The sequence below is a fragment of the Tachysurus fulvidraco genome, chromosome 13 (assembly GCF_022655615.1).
Source record: "Tachysurus fulvidraco isolate hzauxx_2018 chromosome 13, HZAU_PFXX_2.0, whole genome shotgun sequence".
Taxonomy (NCBI): domain Eukaryota; kingdom Metazoa; phylum Chordata; class Actinopteri; order Siluriformes; family Bagridae; genus Tachysurus; species Tachysurus fulvidraco.
Window position 1 is genome coordinate 16,393,857 of NC_062530.1, and position 18,276 is coordinate 16,412,132.

Genomic DNA, 18,276 nt, shown 5'->3' on the forward strand with positions numbered 1-18,276 from the left:
TAAGGGAGCCTATTAAAAAGTAGTTCGCAATCTGCCTTTTTTTCATCCGCCGGTCGTACTGAAGAGAAAATAGTCCTTTATATTCAGCGTTGATTTTAATGATTTTTAAAACACAATACACTGTTTTAGTCATTATAGATCGTATTTTTATCATTTTAATGCCACTTTGTATATATGATGACGGACAACAATAGAAAAAGAATGACGTGTGAGTCGACAGGCGGAAGTGATGCTGGCGGATGTATATGTGGTTATGAGGGAGTTGTACGAGCTTCCTTTTCTTCCGTGGCCGCCATTGAGTTAGGAGCGTGGTTCCTGGCGAGCCGTGAATTCTTTTAAATATGGTAAGAATATTGGTTTGTTCTTGTGTTTCCGTAAGCGTTGGTTTGCGATATTGTTATATAACGAACATTTCTCGTTATGTGTAATATATCGCGCGGTTTGTGAGACGTACGAGTTGGTTTAAAAGAAGCCGAAAGGGACGCGGCGGCCATTTTGTACACGGCTTAAGATGCACGTGTGATGACTAGTAAGCGACCCAGATAACACGTGGAGAGTTTAGTGAGGAGTTTAAACTGTACCTGTACTGATCTGGTTGTGACCGTTTACGGTGTGATCCATCTGGTTGAGTTTGTTGACTCGGGTTTTAACTTTTAAGTCGTCTAGCAAACCGGCTACAGCAGTTAGCACTTTATCTTGCCATGATGGTGTAATTTGCGTCTGACTCTGTGATCAGTGACAGTTGCCTGCTGTCTAATGCTGACGCAGTGGATTGACGAGGTTTAAAGTCTGAGCAAGAAGGAAATGAGCAGAGGATTCTGGCGCTGTGACATGAAGTCAATGTATAATTTCAGTGTGATGTGTTTTACAGGCTTGTGCCCGACCGCTGATCTCCATCTACTCCGATAAGGGGGAGCCTTCAGGCAAGAATGTGATGATGCCTGCTGTGTTCACTGCTCCCATCCGCCCAGATGTGGTCAACTTTGTGCACACCAACATGCGCAAAAACAACCGCCAGCCCTACGCTGTCAGTGAACTTGCTGGTGAGTTTTCAACTTAACTTCTGAAGCTCATTTTCTTGTGATAGCTGTGGTGTTGATGTTTAACCCTTTGTTTTGCTTTCCAGGTCACCAAACCAGTGCTGAGTCCTGGGGTACCGGCAGAGCCGTGGCTCGTATCCCCAGGGTCCGTGGTGGTGGCACCCACCGCTCTGGCCAGGGAGCCTTTGGAAACGTATCCTTGCATTCTGTAGTGTGACGTTTTTCAATGCTGGAGACCTATGCATATGCTTGCTGTGATGGTGTAATTTGCGTCTTACTCTGTGCATAGCGACAGTTGCCTGCTGTCACATGCTTGTGCAAAAGGTTGACGAAGTTTTATTCTGAGCTCCTCCACAAAGACTTAGTGTTAGTTAGTGTTATTCTTCTGTGCAGTGTGTTTGCCTTGACAATAGTGCAGATGTGTCGTGGTGGCCGTATGTTTGCCCCCACAAAGACCTGGCGCCGTTGGCACCGCAGGATCAATGTCACCCAGAAGCGCTATGCTATTTGCTCTGCTCTAGCTGGTTCTGCCCTCCCTGCTCTTGTCATGGCTAAAGGTAAGTGGTGTAGTTTTGTAGGATGTACAGATTAATATCCTAAGATTTTAAATTTTACTCCAGCTTTTTTTTTTTTTCCTTTCACCAGTGTGTAAGTGCACTGTTTTAATGAGGAGGATGTCTGCATTAAATGCATGCCTCCATCTTTACAGTGCTAGATGAGCCTCAGTTTGCAGAAGGGCTGTGTGAAATATTGGCACCTCCCTTTCGAAGGCTGAGAACACCTGTTAAAATCATACTGATTTGTTACGATTAACAAATTCAGTTTGTTAACCTCTTGTTGCTGTTTAGGTCACCGCATTGAGGAGATTCCTGAGGTGCCACTTGTTGTTGATGACAAAGTTGAGGGATATAAGAAGACCAAGGAGGCTGTGCTTCTGTTGAAGAAACTCAAGGCCTGGAATGACATTAAGAAGGTGATGCTAATGTTTTTTGTCTGGCTACTGTCCTTTTGTCTTTTGACCTGTGAGTCCACAGCCAGTTTCATAGTTTTTGTTTCTACTCAACAGGTTTACGCCTCTCAGCGTATGCGTGCTGGCAAGGGTAAAATGAGAAATCGTAGACGTATCCAGCGCAAAGGGCCATGCATCATCTACAACGCAGACAACGGTGTCACAAAGGCTTTCAGAAACATCCCAGGTTTGTTTTGGTCACCTGTCAGTCACTGTTTGTTACCAGCTGTGATGAGTTCCACTTCTGGTCCGTGTTTATGAATCCTGTGATTTTTTTGGAAGAGCTGAATTAGCTGGATTGAGCAAGTTTCTGCTACTTAGACAAAATTTGTCAGCACTTAAAATTGTACATATTTACCCTCAGGTATTACACTACAGCGTGTGACTAAACTGAATCTCTTGAAACTTGCTCCTGGTGGTCACATTGGTCGTTTCTGCATCTGGACTGAGGCTGCCTTCCGCAAGCTTGATGACCTCTATGGTACTTGGCGTAAACCTTCCTCCCTCAAGGTGGACTACAGGTATTTATTTATTTTATTTTTTTAAATTTTTTTAATCAAACCTTTTTTTAGAATTTTAAACTGCAATGATGAGCTTCTACTTCTGGTCCGTGTTTATGAACACTATGATTTTTTTTCTGAAGTTCTGAGACTGTTTAAAGAAAAGCTGCTTAAAAAAAAAGCAGCTACCTGTCAAATCATTTCCATCTTGTTTTTTTTTGTTTTGTTAAGCTTGCCAATGCACAAAATGACCAACACAGATCTGAAAAGACTCCTGCAGAGTGAGGAAATCCAGAGAGCCCTTCGTGCCCCCAAGTATGTCCTATATTTTGTTACTTGGTGACAATGCTTATAACTTAAGCTTCTGTTTTAAGGTCTGCATATCTAACACATACATGCAATTTGTAGCAAAAATATTCAGCGAAGAGTTCTCAAGAAGAACCCACTGAAGAATCTCAGAATAATGATGAAGCTGAATCCTTATGCCAAGACAGCACGCCGTCATGCCATCCTGAAGCACAAGCCTGAGGTGTGTATTTCTGAAATGTATCTATTTGTGCATTTTAAGGTAAAGTTAATCTAACAGTTCCTTACACTTTGCAGATTAAGGCTAAAATGCTGAAGCCCAAGGTAAAGAGGGTGAGGAAGGTTAAGAAGGTCAAGAATCCAACTGCACCTGCTCCCAAAACAGAGTAAAGCTGTGTGTGTTTGCTGCAACTCCTGAGTTGTTCCAACAATAAATAATGTCCTGAAAAGCAAGTTGTCGTGTGTGTGTTGTCTAAAGTAACTTTACTGGAATTGAATGATGCGGTAATATCTTGATAAATTGTCAATACATTTTAGTGTTCGTTTAGTTTGTGGTGTAATTCATAGGCTTCATTGCCACTCACTGGTTAAAAACAGATTAAAAATAATTTGGTTACAATTTGAAACCCCTTTATAAATTGGTTTATAAAACATCCCACTTTTACTGCTAATGTTGGAAAACTAAATGTTTCATGAAAGGTAATCTGTTCTCGTCCCATTTCATGGCTGACATTTGTCATTCAGAAAAGGGCAAGTTAATTACCAGGATTTTTTTTGTGTGGTTTTTAATCATTAGCTATTTTCATATGTTAAAGCTTGATTTAACCTGGTTTTATGAAATGAAGTTCATGTAAAAATGCAAACTCAACTAATTTCCTTACACAAGATCTAAAAGTGAAGTCAGTGATCGTATTTAATAAGACACTTGTACTGTGTTGATTTAACAGCCAAGGTGTCTGTAAATGATATTATAGGAACATGATTTTCAATGCATGACTTTGGTTTGTTTATAATTGTTGATTTTTATCTATATGAAATGTGATCAACTTGAAAGTGTTTTAATAAATTCAGATATTCATTAAAGATCTTGGTCAAGAAAAAAATAGATCATTTGATACTGGTTTTAATCACAAAGAAATGTTATTAACTGTGTGATTAAAGTCTTATAACCTCAACTCAAAATTCATATTTTATGGGTCAAATTAAACATACACACAGAGAGTAAATACAAATAAAAAATATTTAAAAATGTTGGTGCAATAAGAGATAAAGAGAAAACTAATCGTAGATCTATGAATATAAATATAAAATACAACAATAAAAATAAATCTGGACTATTTTAATTGAATGTGCTGGAATGAGGATGGATATAATTTATGTTATATAACATTTAACTCTATGGCATTTACATGATCATGTGCAAAGAAAGGGACTGGGATTATATCAAGTCTAATGTATAAACAGTATTGAATGAATCTACTCGGGTGTCATTTCTTTCTTTATTTGGTTATACATTTAAACGTGTCCTTGCGTGCAAAACGGCTCAGACGGAACTCCCTCCACGTGTTAACTGAGCGGATATGACGTCATCTTCTGTATATAACCACCGGTGAGGGAATTTGTCGTTCTTTCTGTATGAGCTTTGTGTTGTGTTGCGTGTTCTGCTCTGTTGTCCTGAGTAAAACAACAACAAAAAAGATGTGGTAAGCTATTATTTATTATATTAAGTTATTTCTACATTTGTTTCAGTTATAAGTGGGAATTTTGTGATGCGTTACATTTTTTATATAATTGCTCAAGTAATTTGAGTGGGAACCGCGCATGCGCGGTGTTTAATACAATAAACTAAAATATTTTAATAGCTAGGTTTTCACAGCAAAATTTTTTCGTATTTGCGTTGAGTATCGCACATGCATGGCAAATTAAAACGTTATAATTACTTGTGTATTGGGTGTTTTATTCTCTGTGCACTTGGCTGGATACTGAGCTTAACCTCTCTTCGTTCCTAAGAAGAGTTTTTTTTTTTTTCTTTTCTTTTCTTTTTTTTTAAGTGCAAATGAGAGCTGAGAAGTTGCTGATGCTAAAACTAAATTCCTGTGGCTTTATATAACTCTACATATTTTGCCCATAGGCATTGACTGAACTGAATGTACTAAAATTTGGTCGATTCTGCCTCTGGAGAATGACTGCCTTCTGCATACTGGGAACCTGGAGCAAACCTTCCTCCATAGAGGAAATTGAGTAAGATCCCTCCCCCTGAACCTAATAATTCAGATCAGTGTGATTTGCCAAACTGCAATGATGAGCTTATACTTCTGGTCCGTGTTTATGAACGCCATGATTTTTGCTGAAGTTCTGAGTCGGTGTAATGCAAAGTGATCTTTTCCTTTATTTTCTTACTCGATTTTAAATTTTATTTTATTCTCTTTTCTCCAAAGCTTGTCAACATGCATTACATGAGTCCTGCACTGAATAATGAAGCTTAACTTGTGCCAAGACTGCATATGGTCATGTGATCGTAACTCACAAAAATGAGGTAACATTACAAAAATTTGTACATTTTGCATTTTTGGGTGGGGAATTGTTTTAATTTTTTATTTCTTTTTTTTTTTAAAGTGAAATTGTTGAACTCTTAAATCAATGCTTCATCATGCAATTGGAATATATTGACTTGAACAAACTTTTCTGAAGCATAATGATTCCACTATCTACATGAAGAGCAATGCTGTTATGATTGTAAGGGTTTTGTGTGTAATGAAGATGGTGGTTTAATGTTGTGTAGATGAACTACCTCTTAATGGTATTAATCTTTTTGCAGGTGACCGATCATGCTGCTATATGCTGATAAGATCGGAGTGTTGGTGGTGTAATCCTGACGTGTATGGGTGGCATCTGGTGCAAACCTACAAATTTCAAGCTGGTCTACTAGGTATTTTGTACATGTAAGTCACGTTTGTGTGTTTAATAAATACCATTGACTTTATGCCTTCCTAAACTACAATGATGAGCTTCCACTTCTGGTCCGTGTTTATGAATGCTGTGATTTCTTACGAAGTTCTGAGTCTACTTCACAAATTTAATTTGTTTAGTCACTATAGCTGACAGGAACTGATTAGTGCTTGTTCTGTCTAAACACAGCAGTGCTTGGTGGATTTGGACGTGATCTTGAGGTACAAGTTGTCTTCCGGTGAGGCACATGCAACACATGTTAACTGTTCTTACAGTCTAGTTTGACAACTAATCCCAGAATGCAATCCTATAAGTAGTGTTTGTAAGCAAGAATGTTCAGAATAATTAACATTCAATACTGGGGCAGGATTTTGAATTTATTCCGGGGTGTTAATGTAAATTAACTTTCACTTGCAGTTTGGGGAATTTGAAGAGGACACTGAAGGGGTGGAAACAAGAGGAAATGAACTTTTAGTCCCAACAACACAGCCCTATATGTATGCATGTCTCTGCTTTCCAAGTATTGGCACAAATTTTCTTCATTGGTGGGATGAGAACTTAAACACCCTAGGTGGAAAAACAATAGTTACATTTAAAACGTGTTGACTACTTTATATATTGAATCTATTAGAGTGCAAAGACTGCAGGTCAAGAGTAAGATGAACAGAAGAACTTCATACCAAGACGTCCACCAGTCCCTGCACTTTGAAGAGCTTTGCTCACATGCTGCTGTTATTACTTTCAACCAATAAATATGAGCAAATATGCTTACATCAATGTCTTTTTGTTGGGTGTATTTTAAATTTCATTTGAGGGGGAAAATGATTTACTGTGTATTTTTATTGGTTGCTGGACCTCCAACCGAAGGCCCTGACAAGCTTTTATCAGGTTTGAAACCAAAATAAATGTAATGCTTGGAACTAGAACAGTGTCCCATGAATTTGTTAAAGGATTTTTCCTAACCGAAGATCACTTAAGTAAAATGATTAGTGTAATGCCTCTTCAAACAGTCTGCATTTATTACAGTTGCAGAAATTTCCACAACTGACACTGGTTCTAGACAAACTTTCAATAAAGAAATTCAGAAGTTTGAACAAAATATTACACAGAAGAAAAACATTTCATCAAGTACATTAAGTTATTTTAAAATGTAAACTTTGTAATAAGCATGAAGCAACCATTAGTCCTTTATGGGTGAAATTAAATCTTAAAGCATTAATGCTGTTGACACTTGTTATAAATATTTTAAAGCAGTTTAAACACTTTTTTTTGTTTATAATGCCCAGAGTTTCCAAAAATCCACTGCAGCCCTGACCAGAACAAAGTGCTTAATGAAGATGAATGCTTTATCGTTCAGCCATAGATCTTGATAATCAAGGATCTGTTAATGAATGCTAAATTGCATGTTGATGAAATAAGCTGTTTCAACTGTAGACTCGATGAAAATCTGTACAGATCTTGTATCCACTGTAAACTGGAAGAAGTTGAACATGAGTGATATTTTAATATCAAGCTGAATAATAGCAGCCAGTGAAAATATACCAGGACACCCAAGATCTGTTCAAATTAATGAACTGATTAATTAGCTGAGTTGGCTAAGTAGACATGTTTGGTAGAAACAAATTTCCAGTTATCACATATCTAATTTGTAGCATGTGCACTGAATTTTGTGAATAATTAAGCTCGTTCATAATATTCCTCAAATTAGATTTATACAGACGTTATGATTTTAAAAATGTACAATTCTGTTTGATCACACATTTAATCCGAGTACCATTCTATATAAACCCATTATAATACCCTTTTCAGGTGGAGTTATACATGTTGTTTTTGATCTTAAGAGTCTCCCAGGTAAAGTGCCTGGTCATGAGGATAACTGACCAGAACTTTGGTTCTTTCAGTAAGGCTTTTAAGACAAAGTCTGAATAGTACATAGTTACAGTTTTATTTTAGAACCCGGTTTTAAAAAGTCTGGCTGTTAGAAAAATTGGCCACAACTATTTGTTTAATCAGGTGTTTTTTTCCCATCAAGCAAAAATATAACTAGAAACAATAACAACATTAATACTACTACTACAACTAATAATAATAAAGTTATTTGACATTCCGATTTTTTACTGACCCATTTTAACAAGATTCATTTGCCAATAAGTTTAACTGCAGTAATGAATCAAAGCTAACTGAAGTGTTCATCTTAACCTAATGTGTGAAAGAGGCCATGTTTTTGCACTCAAAATAATTTAAAATGACTTGGTGAAACACTAGTAATTCTAATACCCTGGGACAATACTTTAGCTGTTATGCAATATAAAAATATTCTCGAATGAAGAAATCATTTATATGCCCTTAAACAATAAACATTAATATAAAAGGGTATATTTGTATATACTGTTAAATATTCTCAGTTATGATCTAACCTGCAGTTCAGCATTTGGGAATGACATTACTTTTGAGGGAAACATTCTGAGTATATGATTTTTGAGACCACATTCAGTATTTTGTTTAGTTTTGTTTTTCAACTTTTGCCATCAAATCCAGATTGGGGGTCTTGATATGATTCGTTAAGCTCAGTTCAATATTTATGACATCACAAAAAAAGTTACAATAAGCAGTGACTGACTACTGAAGTAAATCAGCCCAAATCAAAACCCCCCTCTGTGTGCGATTAGGTAAAGCAATTTTCTTTTATATCCCCACACTGTGAGTTGGGGTCCCGGGCTGATTTAAGCCTATGGTGCTGCAGAGCCACCCAGCAAAGTCCACTTCTTCTGCTTCTGATGTCTTAATAAAGGGATGAACCTATCGAGAGGTCAGAGATTAGTGTCAAATTAAAAGAACTAAATAAAGTCATTCTAAATTTAGCATTATGCTTGCCATACACAGACCATTTTTTAAAAAAGCTGTTTTGTTCTTTTTTTTTACCTTTTTGGGGGGAAGATCGTAAATGATATTGTAAATGTTCTTACCATCAATTGTTTCAGATCTGCCCTCTCCGCTGGGTTTTTTATTAAACTGGGGGGGGAAAGGTTCATCAGTCATTTAGCTGTCATATTCAATACATATTTCAGCCACTAGAGGGCATAGTAAGTATTACAAACTGAAATAGCTCTTGAAATACCACGTTGCACTCCAACACCGATACAGGCCTTTAATTCCAAGCCACAGTTGCCCCTTACCATTTGTTAACGAAATCTTGAAATTCCGTGCCAAAGATGCTTGGAAGCTTGGGTGGTGGCTGAAAATAGATATTGTCAGTTATGTGTAATGAAGCCAACCAAACCACATCTTAATTTGTTTAGTGCCAAACTTTGACCTAGTTATATAGCTGATAGTTCTGAGTATATACCTCATTAACAATGTAGTCAAGCAGCTCAAAGATGGCCATTGGAGGTCTGCTGTCAGGTCCATGTGCTGCAGAACAAGAAGACCATACAATTTTCTTAGATTTGGAACAAACCACAAAATAAGTATAAAATCACCTGCAAAATACATCTGGAGTAACATTATTATTCATGAAGAGTTCACTTGAACACTCACAGCTGCTGGGCCGTCCAGGGGGCCTGGGTCTGGGGGAGGCTTCACCACTGGATGAGGGGTCACCCTCCATGGGAAGGCCAAAAATTTGCTCCAGCTCCTTAGCATCAGGTGGTGGGATGGGGAAGCGACCAATGGCCATCTCTACCAGTGAAAGCCCCATGCTCCAGATATCAGACTGAACTGAGTAGTGTGTGCCCTGCAAACGTTCTGGCTAGAGAGAGAGAGAGCAGGAAGGGAGTAACTAAGCAAAAATATCATATGACGCACTACTTAAACATCCAGATAAGAGCCTTGACACAGAGAATTCCCCCCAAATGCAGTAAGTGCAGTTATTCACTGACACTAATATTTTTCCTATTCATTTACATTTTTGGATTTTCTTCATAGTTTCCATTTCCCTATTGGAGTATGGGGAAGATGGAAAATGACATGCAAATGTAACTGATGTATTAACAGGAAAATAGCCCTATTAATATTCCTTCCCTGAAAGGAAAAGCTTTTTTTGTTTTGAAAGATTATTTTCATTCACAATCATTACACACACACACACACACACACACACACACACATATATATATATGTATATATTTCAAATATTTTATGGAGCAAATTTAATTAGTTTAATTAAATTTAATTTTTACCAAAAAAAGAAGGGAAGAAGGACATAAAAGAAGAACTCACAGACATGTAGGACCTTGTGCCCACAAATGAGTTGGCCATGGAGTCGATAAGCTGCCCACTCACGCCAAAGTCACACAGCTTGATCTCTCCTCGTGAGTTCACCAGGATGTTGGAAGGCTTCACATCTGCAATACAAGAACTGGAACTTGTATTATGGTGAACTGGTCTGGATGGAATGGATAGATGTCAGTAAGTGTGAGTGAGTTTGTTCACCTCTATGCATGATCTTGTGCTTCTCTCTCAGATAAGACAACCCTTTTATCACCTAAGTAATATAGGATTAGACAAATCAAAGATATGCAAAGAGTCATACTAAGGGCGAGGGGTGGGGGTGGGGGTGGGGGGGATTCTACACACATCAACACAAATAAAGTCTGATGGATGGTCTTGCTTAGAGGATTCGTTTTACCAAAAATAAAACGAATGCAATTTCCCTCTACCCTGAATATTTGGTATCAGATGATGGTGGATCTGGGAACATGAGACTGTAGTATACCCTGGAGTCCACCACAAGGCACCAGTCCACCACAAGGCAGGAGTGGCACTTTTTTGTTCACATCAATAGCCTTGGAAATGAAGTTAATTCAGGTGGATTAAATTGAAATGTGTCTCTGATCATAAGGGCAGAAAGGTAGGTACGAACCGCAATGCTAACTTTGCCCAGTATTTGCTCCGGAATCTTGCCTGCTTTCTTCAGAGATTGGTCCAGGGAGCCACCGTCCTGCATCACAAGTGTTTATTAGGAATAAAAATGTTGAACCGATATTGATTGTAGAAATGATATAGTATAACGCCAATATTTAGTGGAAAAATATATACACTTGCCAGTAATAGAATAAGTGCAAAAGCAGATTGCAATTGTTTAATGTAATTTATTTAACTGGATTCTGTTATGACGTGTATGTAACCGTAATGCAGTTGTACCATGTGCTCCATACAGATGCTGATCTCTCCATCACTGTAGAAGGCCCCGTAAAATCCTACAATGTATGGGGAATTACACTCATGCAGCACCTGCAGCTCTCGGATGATCTGGTTCCTGATGGCTGGCTTGATCTCTAGGTGGATCAGCTGAGTGATCACAAAGGAGAGATGACTGATAAGGAACTACAGTTTTATGCAGCACTGAGCAAGTGAATACTATGATTTAGTTAGTGCGTATTGTTCTAATCTACAATTAGTCAGTGATAGTATTTGTGCTGACAAGTGGAAATAAAAAAAACTAGATATTGCAACAGATATTTCTACACAAGGATGATAAATGGACTGTACAAGTAATACAGGTATCAAAAAAACAAGTTAGGTTTCATTATTCCTAAAATATGCATGTGATCATATCTGCTGTTAATGTTAAACACTGCACATACCTTCCTGGCCATGATGAGTCCAGAGGGTCTGTGAGAGACCTTGAAGACCACGCCACCATTGCCTGCTCCCAACTCGCAAATCTTCTCGAAATCGTCATCCTTCAGCTCTCCTACCTTCTGCTTCTGCGTGAGAAAGGCCTCCAGACGCTTTCGTTGTTGCTCATCCAGCTCAAGCTCTTCCAGCTTTTTTTGCAGAGCCTCCAGGTTTGTCCTACACACATAAAACACATAATTACAATAACAGAAAACAAAAGAAGCTTAAGGAAAAAATATACTGTTTTAAACTGTGGGTGGAGCAAAAGAATGACCTTCCAAATTCTGTCCATGGAATTTGTATTGAGTCGTACAGTATACTTCTTGATTATGACATAATTTGATGTGTCCGTAGACACAATGAAAATTTCTCCACTTGGGATCACTAGAAGCAAACATGAAAAACATTTCCGGGATACATTCCTATTGTTCAGCCAAGACAAAGACCTACAAAGATAACTGAATGGGCCATTATGGCTAAAGTGTGTGTGTCTGTGAGTGTGTGTGTATGTGTGTGTGTGTGTGTGTGTGCGTGTGTGTGTGTGTGTGTGTGTGTGTGTGTGTGTGTGTGTGTGTGTGTGTGTGTGTGTGTGTGTGTGTGTGTGTTTGTTTCTAAAGGCAGTTCTTACCTAGAACACTGCTAAAGGAAGCTGAGTGTTCCTCTAAGCGTACTGTATCTGCTTCTCCTTTGGAGCTGTTGTCATGGTAATGTATTTCCTTAGCTTTCCATTTGTGGAATGAACTTCCCTGACCTTCTATCCTCCATATCTTCTTCCACTGCTCTCAAACCAAGTTCTTCTTTTCTCCTACTGCAGAGCTGCTGCATTTCACTATTCTAATAAACAGCCACATTAGAGCAAATCTCCACTTCAAAGACTGGTCAAATGCTTGAGCCAAAAATAACTTACATTTCTAAATAGATCAATTTATTTCCGTTCGTTTGACTATAAATCCTTTAAGCTTTGTTTTGTGCTTTCGGATGATTTCTTCAGACAACAGAACATGGACTATTTCCGCTTTGATCAAAATTATCAAAAGACAAGAAACAACAACAAAAATTAAACTCTAATGACTCTAATGACTAAATGGTGTTTAAAAGGTTTATTTTGTTGTAACACAAAATTGCACATTGTGAAAGGAAAAACATGTTTTGGATAAAATCCATTTCTGGAGCGCACTTCAGATGAAAAATATGCTACTGCACTTCTGAGCTAGTTCCAGCAACACAAGAGATGCTCTTACACATAAATTTACATTGAATCTCACTAATCAGCTGCGCACAGATTTTTGTTGTCTCCACCACTCTGTAATTAGGATGAACATGGTGCAGCTATTGGAGAGGTTTTAAAAGCGAATAACACTTAATCAGGCCAAAACGCTAGTTCGCACTACCTCATCCACATCCGTAGGAAGAAGAGGGTTAAGTGTCCTCTTTTTCTCCAACAAGGGCGGCATAACCATGGTTACGAGGCTGCTGCGAGGGTGTGCGTGGGTAGAGTGGGTGGACTATGAAGTGGAGACGATGATGGAAAATGGCTCTGAGACACTAAAGTAGAGAGAACACTCCATATCTTACGTAGGAGGTGCAACAGCGATTTGAATCCCACGTCCAACTGCTCACTTCAGCAAGACTTCAGCTCACGGTCTGCGTTCGTGATGCACGAATGATGCTGTCGTCTCATGCAGCAAAAACACAAGGTCTAATGCTATGGTTTAACAGATCGTTGTTTAACGGTTTATCAGGAAAACAGAACCAAATGAACGTACACTCAAACATGTGTTCAAGCAGGATGTGTACTGATACGATTCTGAATGATGATATCTAGTCGTAAACCACAAACGTGTACACATTTTACCCAGGGCCAGCACTGATCTAAGGCCCATTAATAATTAACCATGCTCTTTCAGTTAGTTGCCTGCTTATCTGTGTGTGTGTGTGTGTGTCTGGCTAGTGGTGGAGAAGAATGTGTCTCATTAATGCACAGATTTACTGTGACTACGATCAAGCATGTTTTCTTATAAATCATTTATGACTCATTTTCATTAATGACTCATTGCATTTTCTGTTTTGATGTTTTGAAAAGTGCAAAGCTTGCAACATATGGAGGGTTTTATATGTCACAAATCAAAATTAGCTTCAGGAAATGGTTGCTGCATATAGACGCTATTTATTTGTTTGTTTATTTATTTATACATACTATAGTACATGATGACCTCATGCTGGCCTTTAAACAAATCTATTACTTTTATTTATGTTGCTGAAGTGGTTGTTGTTTATGAGTTTCATGAGTCAGAGTGTCTCTAGTTTTGAGTCCTAATGCATTTTTAATCATAAATGACTCACTGTGTGCAAGAATGATATATTTCATTGCCGAAAGGTTTCTCTTTTATATCTCTAGAGATTTGATGGGGATTCTAATTTATGGTTCATTTATAACCAAACAAAGTTTGTCACAAAGTTATTTTCCTTTCAGAAGGATTTAGAGGGTTTACACCTTAATTTTAGAATACAAAGAATCTCTAATTTCTTTTACATTTTTAATGACAGCAAATCAGCTTTTAAAGCTAACATCATAATCATGTAGTGTTTTATAAATGCAACCGAGAAGACCTGAATGAGAAAAAAAAAATGTATGAGTTGAGACCTTAAGTTTCAGTCAAATCACAAAGCAGTAAATTAATCACTCATATTAGTACAAGTGTCAGAGTGAAACTCAGTTCCCATCACTGGGGAAAACTACCGCTGACATTCTCATGTAAAGAGAGTAGCAGCTTCAATCACACAAATATAATGTGTTGTTTATATGCTAATCTTAATGACAACTAGTCTTTTTATGACTTACTGAATACTTTGCTCCCCTCTCTCTCTCTCTCTCTCTCTCTCTCTCTCTCTCTCTCTCTCTCTCTCACACACACACACACACACACACACACACACACACACACACACACACACACACACACACACACACAGCTGTGGCATCCAGTTCCTCTTACTCACCATGGAATGAGGCATTCCACAAAGTCTCTCTATGAAACTAACTTCCTAAAGCTTGAATCCCAGCAGCACAGAGATACATTCCAAAGCCTGCATGCCAAAACCTGTCTGGGCCTCCGTGACTGAACTTGTTCAAAATTTTCACACAGTACAGCAGAGAATACTCAAAACAACAGCCAATATACACTGTGAATCGCATCACACTAGCCTTCAATAAATAGCTCAGGGATAAATGCTTTGCCCTGCATATTTCAGAGATGCTATGCTAATACACAGGAAACTTGGCACTTAAGATTTCCTGACTCATTTCAGGAAAAACAGCATATACATTAGCTGTTATGTTTTGTACATATTAACATATTATGTATTTGTACATAATAACATATTATGTTATCTTTGTTTTTTCATTTTTTTTCACTTACTAACTGAAATACCAGAAACACTCATCAAACATTATTGTCTCCAGTGTTGTTTTCATTGCAGCTTGGGAACCATATTGCTCTGGAGCTCTTCTGCACCTTTACTGATTTTCCACTTTAATCATGAAATAAACTATGATCACAGTCAGACACACAGCTCTCCGGCTTGACTTCCTGATATCTGATGAAATATTACGGAACATCATCTGTTATGCAACTGTTCACTTAAATCTTTGCAAGGCCTTGTGTAAAGAAAAACACCTCTGCCACTCTTCCTGCATCTTTCAATCAGTAATTGAGGCACAAACAGAAAGGCTGAAAGAAAAGTGTCTGAGCCTTCAAGAGTCTGTGATGGCCTCTGTGAAACAAGAGGCAATGACACGCACCACTGACTTTAGGCCACCAGAGCTTTGATTGGCTCATTGCTTAGAAAGAAAGAGAGGAAAAAGACCTGCCAAACTAAATCAGCAGACAGATAGGGCTGTCCTCTTGCATGGCTAGACAATCTTCAAACAAACCACTGCACAAGGTCCTGGCTCTTGCTTGTTTATACAGAAATGACCAAATATATGAAACAAGATGATTGCTGCTGAGTTGCAAATATTCAGCATCTCCATTTCATGAGATTTTGTTTCAAAGACTTTGTTCCTAGACTTTATACATCCTATTTACAGACTTTACAGAAGGTTAATATCCTTGTGTACAAGGTTTTGCTTATTTTGTGGCATCTGAAAACAAAGCTTGCTGGCTCTGAGAGGGCAAGAAATACCAGGAGAGATTATTAGAGAAACAATCCATTTCTTACTGTATGTGCTGGATGTTCTGAACAAAGGGCTGTGATTGGTTAGTTAGAAAGGCAAAATTCAGCAAATAACACTCAAACACTTTTTGGTTTACCATGGCGTTGAGCAAAAGTGTTGGAACATATAGTCTTTGTGTATATAGCACATTCTACATATCTCTTGCTTGAAACAATAACATCAAGCTGCCACTGACATCCCCGAACAGCATTCATCTTCTGCATCATCTGAAAAAATATAATATGTATCCTATGGTCTGGTGATGGACTTGGCTATCCAGAACCTTCCTCTTTTTTCACCTGAAGTCCTTTGTTTTGTTGGCAGTGTGTTTTGTAATTGTCTTACTGCATGATGAAATTCCTCTGGCTAAACTCAAATATTTTTTGCAATGGCTCTTACTGACTTTTTCCTCTTTTCACCAGCTTCAAAATGACTGGCCTCTTTCCGCTTTCTGGTCTTGTTGTCATGTTTGTTTATTCTTTTTTTATGCATGTTGGTTTACATTCTAAGCTTTCAACACACCTGGATGTAAATAATAAATATTGGTTTGAATCCAAACTCAGAATTAAACCAGTGACACTTGAACTGTGATGCTTCCCACTGCACCACACTAACCAGTGGGTCAGAATATTCAAACACCTGTTGTATTTAGTAACCCAGGGTTTGTTTTGAACAAATTTGGTCCAGTAATTTTTACTGTCTTTATTTTGACCCACTGTGTTAGTAAGCCTAGTACACATGCTTTAGGTTCAGTTTCATGCATATATACCAAACACAAATAGTTAACACAAACATAATAATATCAAACAGTAGGATCAGGTCAGTGAGACAAATGTAATACTATTTTCCTAAAGGTTGGTTTTGACGCGTAAACAGTCCAACATAGTACACCAAAATATATAGAACTAATATACTAGGAATTTTATCATCACTAGTAGAATTCTAACACACTCCTTAGTACTGCAGAAGGCCTGCGCGCTTTTGATACAACTATCCATTATAGTGCTATACTATGTTTTTACCAGTACTGTAGGGTTTGGGTTTGGGGTGTAACCAGACTACTCACTCTGTGGCACCGGTTCCGTTAACGGCATTCCCATCTGGAATCGGGTTGAGCTGGATCGGTTCTGGCTTCCTCCGTTTTTGCATGATGATCCTCAGTGATTAGTTGTTCCGTATTCGGTAAATCAATGGAGAAGATCTACACTAACGCGCTGCCGAGGGAGCGCGATCTGATAAGGCATAGACTATGCAGCTTAGAACACACCCACCTAGAGGTTTTTTAATATATATATATATAGAATTTTATATATATATAATTTTATATATATTTATATAAATATATATAAATAATGGCACAATGGCAACGCCAAACGGAGGGTGAAAGTAGAGATGATACAGCCACAAATAACGACCTCACCATCGGGTGGATATTACCGCGGATGCATTCAGGCTCGGTGCGTCACGAAAATATTTACATCTGTCTTCCGAACAGCGTGGCTGAAGCGTGGGCAACTGCGCCACCTTCTGGTACACACGCGCTACTGTACCTTCAGACTGGGAGCTGCTTCATGCTGGGAAGGGCTGACCTTCCTCCTGATTAGTGTTTACAAATCAATTAGGTTTGGGAGATTAAATAAGGTCATCAGGAGTTGGGTTTTTTCAGTTTTACACGTGCATGAAATTACAGTATATTCATTTGGTCTCAGACACTTAACTCTATTTTGCATTATTATGCAGTTTTACTTACCATTTGAAGTTTTTACAGATGTACAAACAAATGTAAATAAACATTTTTTAGCAGAACTGAGTAACCCAAAAGTTATCATTTGACACAATGCTTATTTCATGCTAAGGAATGAAAAAGTATTTAGTAATTGTATATGAATTAAATCTCACCAAATTAGGGGGGCACGGTGGCTTAGTGGTTAGCACGTTCGCCTCAAACCTCCAGGGTTGGGGTTCAATTCCACCGACTTGTGCGTGAGGAGTTTGCATGTTCTCCCCTCCGGGTACTCCGGTTTCCTCCCCTGGTACAATGACATGCATGGTGGGTTGATTGGCATCTCTGGAAAATTGTCCGTGGTGTGTGATTGCATGAGTGAATGAGAGTGTCTGTGTGTGTGTGTGTGTGTGTGTGTGTGTGTGTGTGTGTGTGCCCTGCGATGGGTTGGCACTCTGTCTGGGGTGTATCCTGCCTTGAAGCCTGAAATAGGCACAGGCTCCATGTGACCCGAGAAGTTCGGATAAGCGGTAGAAAATGAGTGAGTGACACCAAATTCTGTACCCTTAATTTATTGTGGTCTAATCTGTTTTAAGACACTTAAAACCTCTACAAATAACAACAGACATACAGTAGACATCATATAGTTAAATAGCATAAAGCTAAATTAAGTGACTTTTAATGAACAGCAGTGCACAGCAGTAACAGGTGGGTGGATGTAGGAATTGAACTCACAACCTTCTGCTTGGTAGCCCAACACCTTAACCACTAGGCTACCACATCCCCCACATAGTAACACAGGGACACTGAAAAGATCTGGATAACCCTCCATAGTTGATGACAAGACAAAGAGAATATTTATCTGGAAGACTAACAAAGGATCTACAAACCACTTTAAAGGTGCACTTTCAGTT

The 18,276-nt window shown here is 38.3% G+C and overlaps 2 protein-coding genes and 7 non-coding genes across 9 annotated transcripts; 8 read left to right on the forward strand and 1 right to left on the reverse strand.

The window, feature by feature from the left end:
* The first annotated feature begins 188 nt into the window (after nucleotides 1-188).
* rpl4 (ribosomal protein L4) lies at nucleotides 189-3,308 on the forward strand. The gene is made up of 10 exons (XM_027161873.2): nucleotides 189-344; nucleotides 872-1,043; nucleotides 1,127-1,233; nucleotides 1,459-1,597; nucleotides 1,889-2,013; nucleotides 2,107-2,236; nucleotides 2,414-2,570; nucleotides 2,781-2,864; nucleotides 2,958-3,078; nucleotides 3,153-3,308. Exons 1-10 carry the CDS (start codon nucleotides 342-344, stop codon nucleotides 3,243-3,245), a joined length of 1,131 nt encoding a protein of 376 aa, XP_027017674.1. The 5' UTR covers nucleotides 189-341; the 3' UTR covers nucleotides 3,246-3,308.
* LOC113652795 lies at nucleotides 698-796 on the forward strand. Its single transcript, XR_003442943.1, has one exon. It is a non-coding gene; the product is annotated as a small nucleolar RNA SNORD16 (small nucleolar RNA).
* Nucleotides 1,291-1,388, forward strand: LOC113652796. The gene has a single exon (XR_003442944.1). It is a non-coding gene; the product is annotated as a small nucleolar RNA SNORD16 (small nucleolar RNA).
* On the forward strand, nucleotides 1,693-1,823 carry LOC113652797. Its single transcript, XR_003442945.1, has one exon. It is a non-coding gene; the product is annotated as a small nucleolar RNA SNORA35 (small nucleolar RNA).
* LOC113652802 lies at nucleotides 2,273-2,341 on the forward strand. The gene has a single exon (XR_003442949.1). It is a non-coding gene; the product is annotated as a small nucleolar RNA SNORD18 (small nucleolar RNA).
* Nucleotides 2,631-2,702, forward strand: LOC113652794. Its single transcript, XR_003442942.1, has one exon. It is a non-coding gene; the product is annotated as a small nucleolar RNA SNORD18 (small nucleolar RNA).
* A 1,840-nt stretch (nucleotides 3,309-5,148) lies between the features above and the next one.
* On the forward strand, nucleotides 5,149-5,218 carry LOC113652803. Its single transcript, XR_003442950.1, has one exon. It is a non-coding gene; the product is annotated as a small nucleolar RNA SNORD18 (small nucleolar RNA).
* Nucleotides 5,219-5,850: 632 nt separating this feature from the next.
* Nucleotides 5,851-5,920, forward strand: LOC113652792. Its single transcript, XR_003442941.1, has one exon. It is a non-coding gene; the product is annotated as a small nucleolar RNA SNORD18 (small nucleolar RNA).
* An 885-nt stretch (nucleotides 5,921-6,805) lies between these two features.
* On the reverse strand, nucleotides 6,806-16,946 carry map2k1 (mitogen-activated protein kinase kinase 1). The gene is made up of 11 exons (XM_027161872.2): nucleotides 16,706-16,946; nucleotides 11,390-11,600; nucleotides 10,947-11,093; nucleotides 10,666-10,743; nucleotides 10,236-10,287; nucleotides 10,023-10,147; nucleotides 9,342-9,552; nucleotides 9,151-9,215; nucleotides 8,981-9,039; nucleotides 8,771-8,816; nucleotides 6,806-8,603 (listed from the first exon to the last, which is right to left on the reverse strand). Exons 1-11 carry the CDS (start codon nucleotides 16,786-16,788, stop codon nucleotides 8,490-8,492), a joined length of 1,191 nt encoding a protein of 396 aa, XP_027017673.1. The 5' UTR covers nucleotides 16,789-16,946; the 3' UTR covers nucleotides 6,806-8,489.
* Nucleotides 16,947-18,276: the final 1,330 nt, after the last annotated feature.

What these genes read in the sequence shown, in the direction of transcription:
- rpl4 (XM_027161873.2), top strand. An exon ending in AGAGCCCTTCGTGCCCCCAA is followed by an intron (nt 2,865 to 2,957) that starts GTATGTCCTATA and finishes TGCAATTTGTAG; the next exon opens with CAAAAATATTCAGCGAAGAG. An exon ending in TCCTGAAGCACAAGCCTGAG is followed by an intron (nt 3,079 to 3,152) that starts GTGTGTATTTCT and finishes TACACTTTGCAG; the next exon opens with ATTAAGGCTAAAATGCTGAA.
- map2k1 (XM_027161872.2), bottom strand. Translation starts at nt 16,788, where the DNA reads ATGCAAAAACGGAGGAAGCCAGAACCGATCCAGCTCAACCCGATTCCA. An exon ending in GCACAAGATCATGCATAGAG is followed by an intron (nt 10,148 to 10,235) that starts GTGAACAAACTC and finishes CTTGTATTGCAG; the next exon opens with ATGTGAAGCCTTCCAACATC. An exon ending in CAAGATTTCGTTAACAAATG is followed by an intron (nt 8,817 to 8,980) that starts GTAAGGGGCAAC and finishes TTCCCCCCCCAG; the next exon opens with TTTAATAAAAAACCCAGCGG.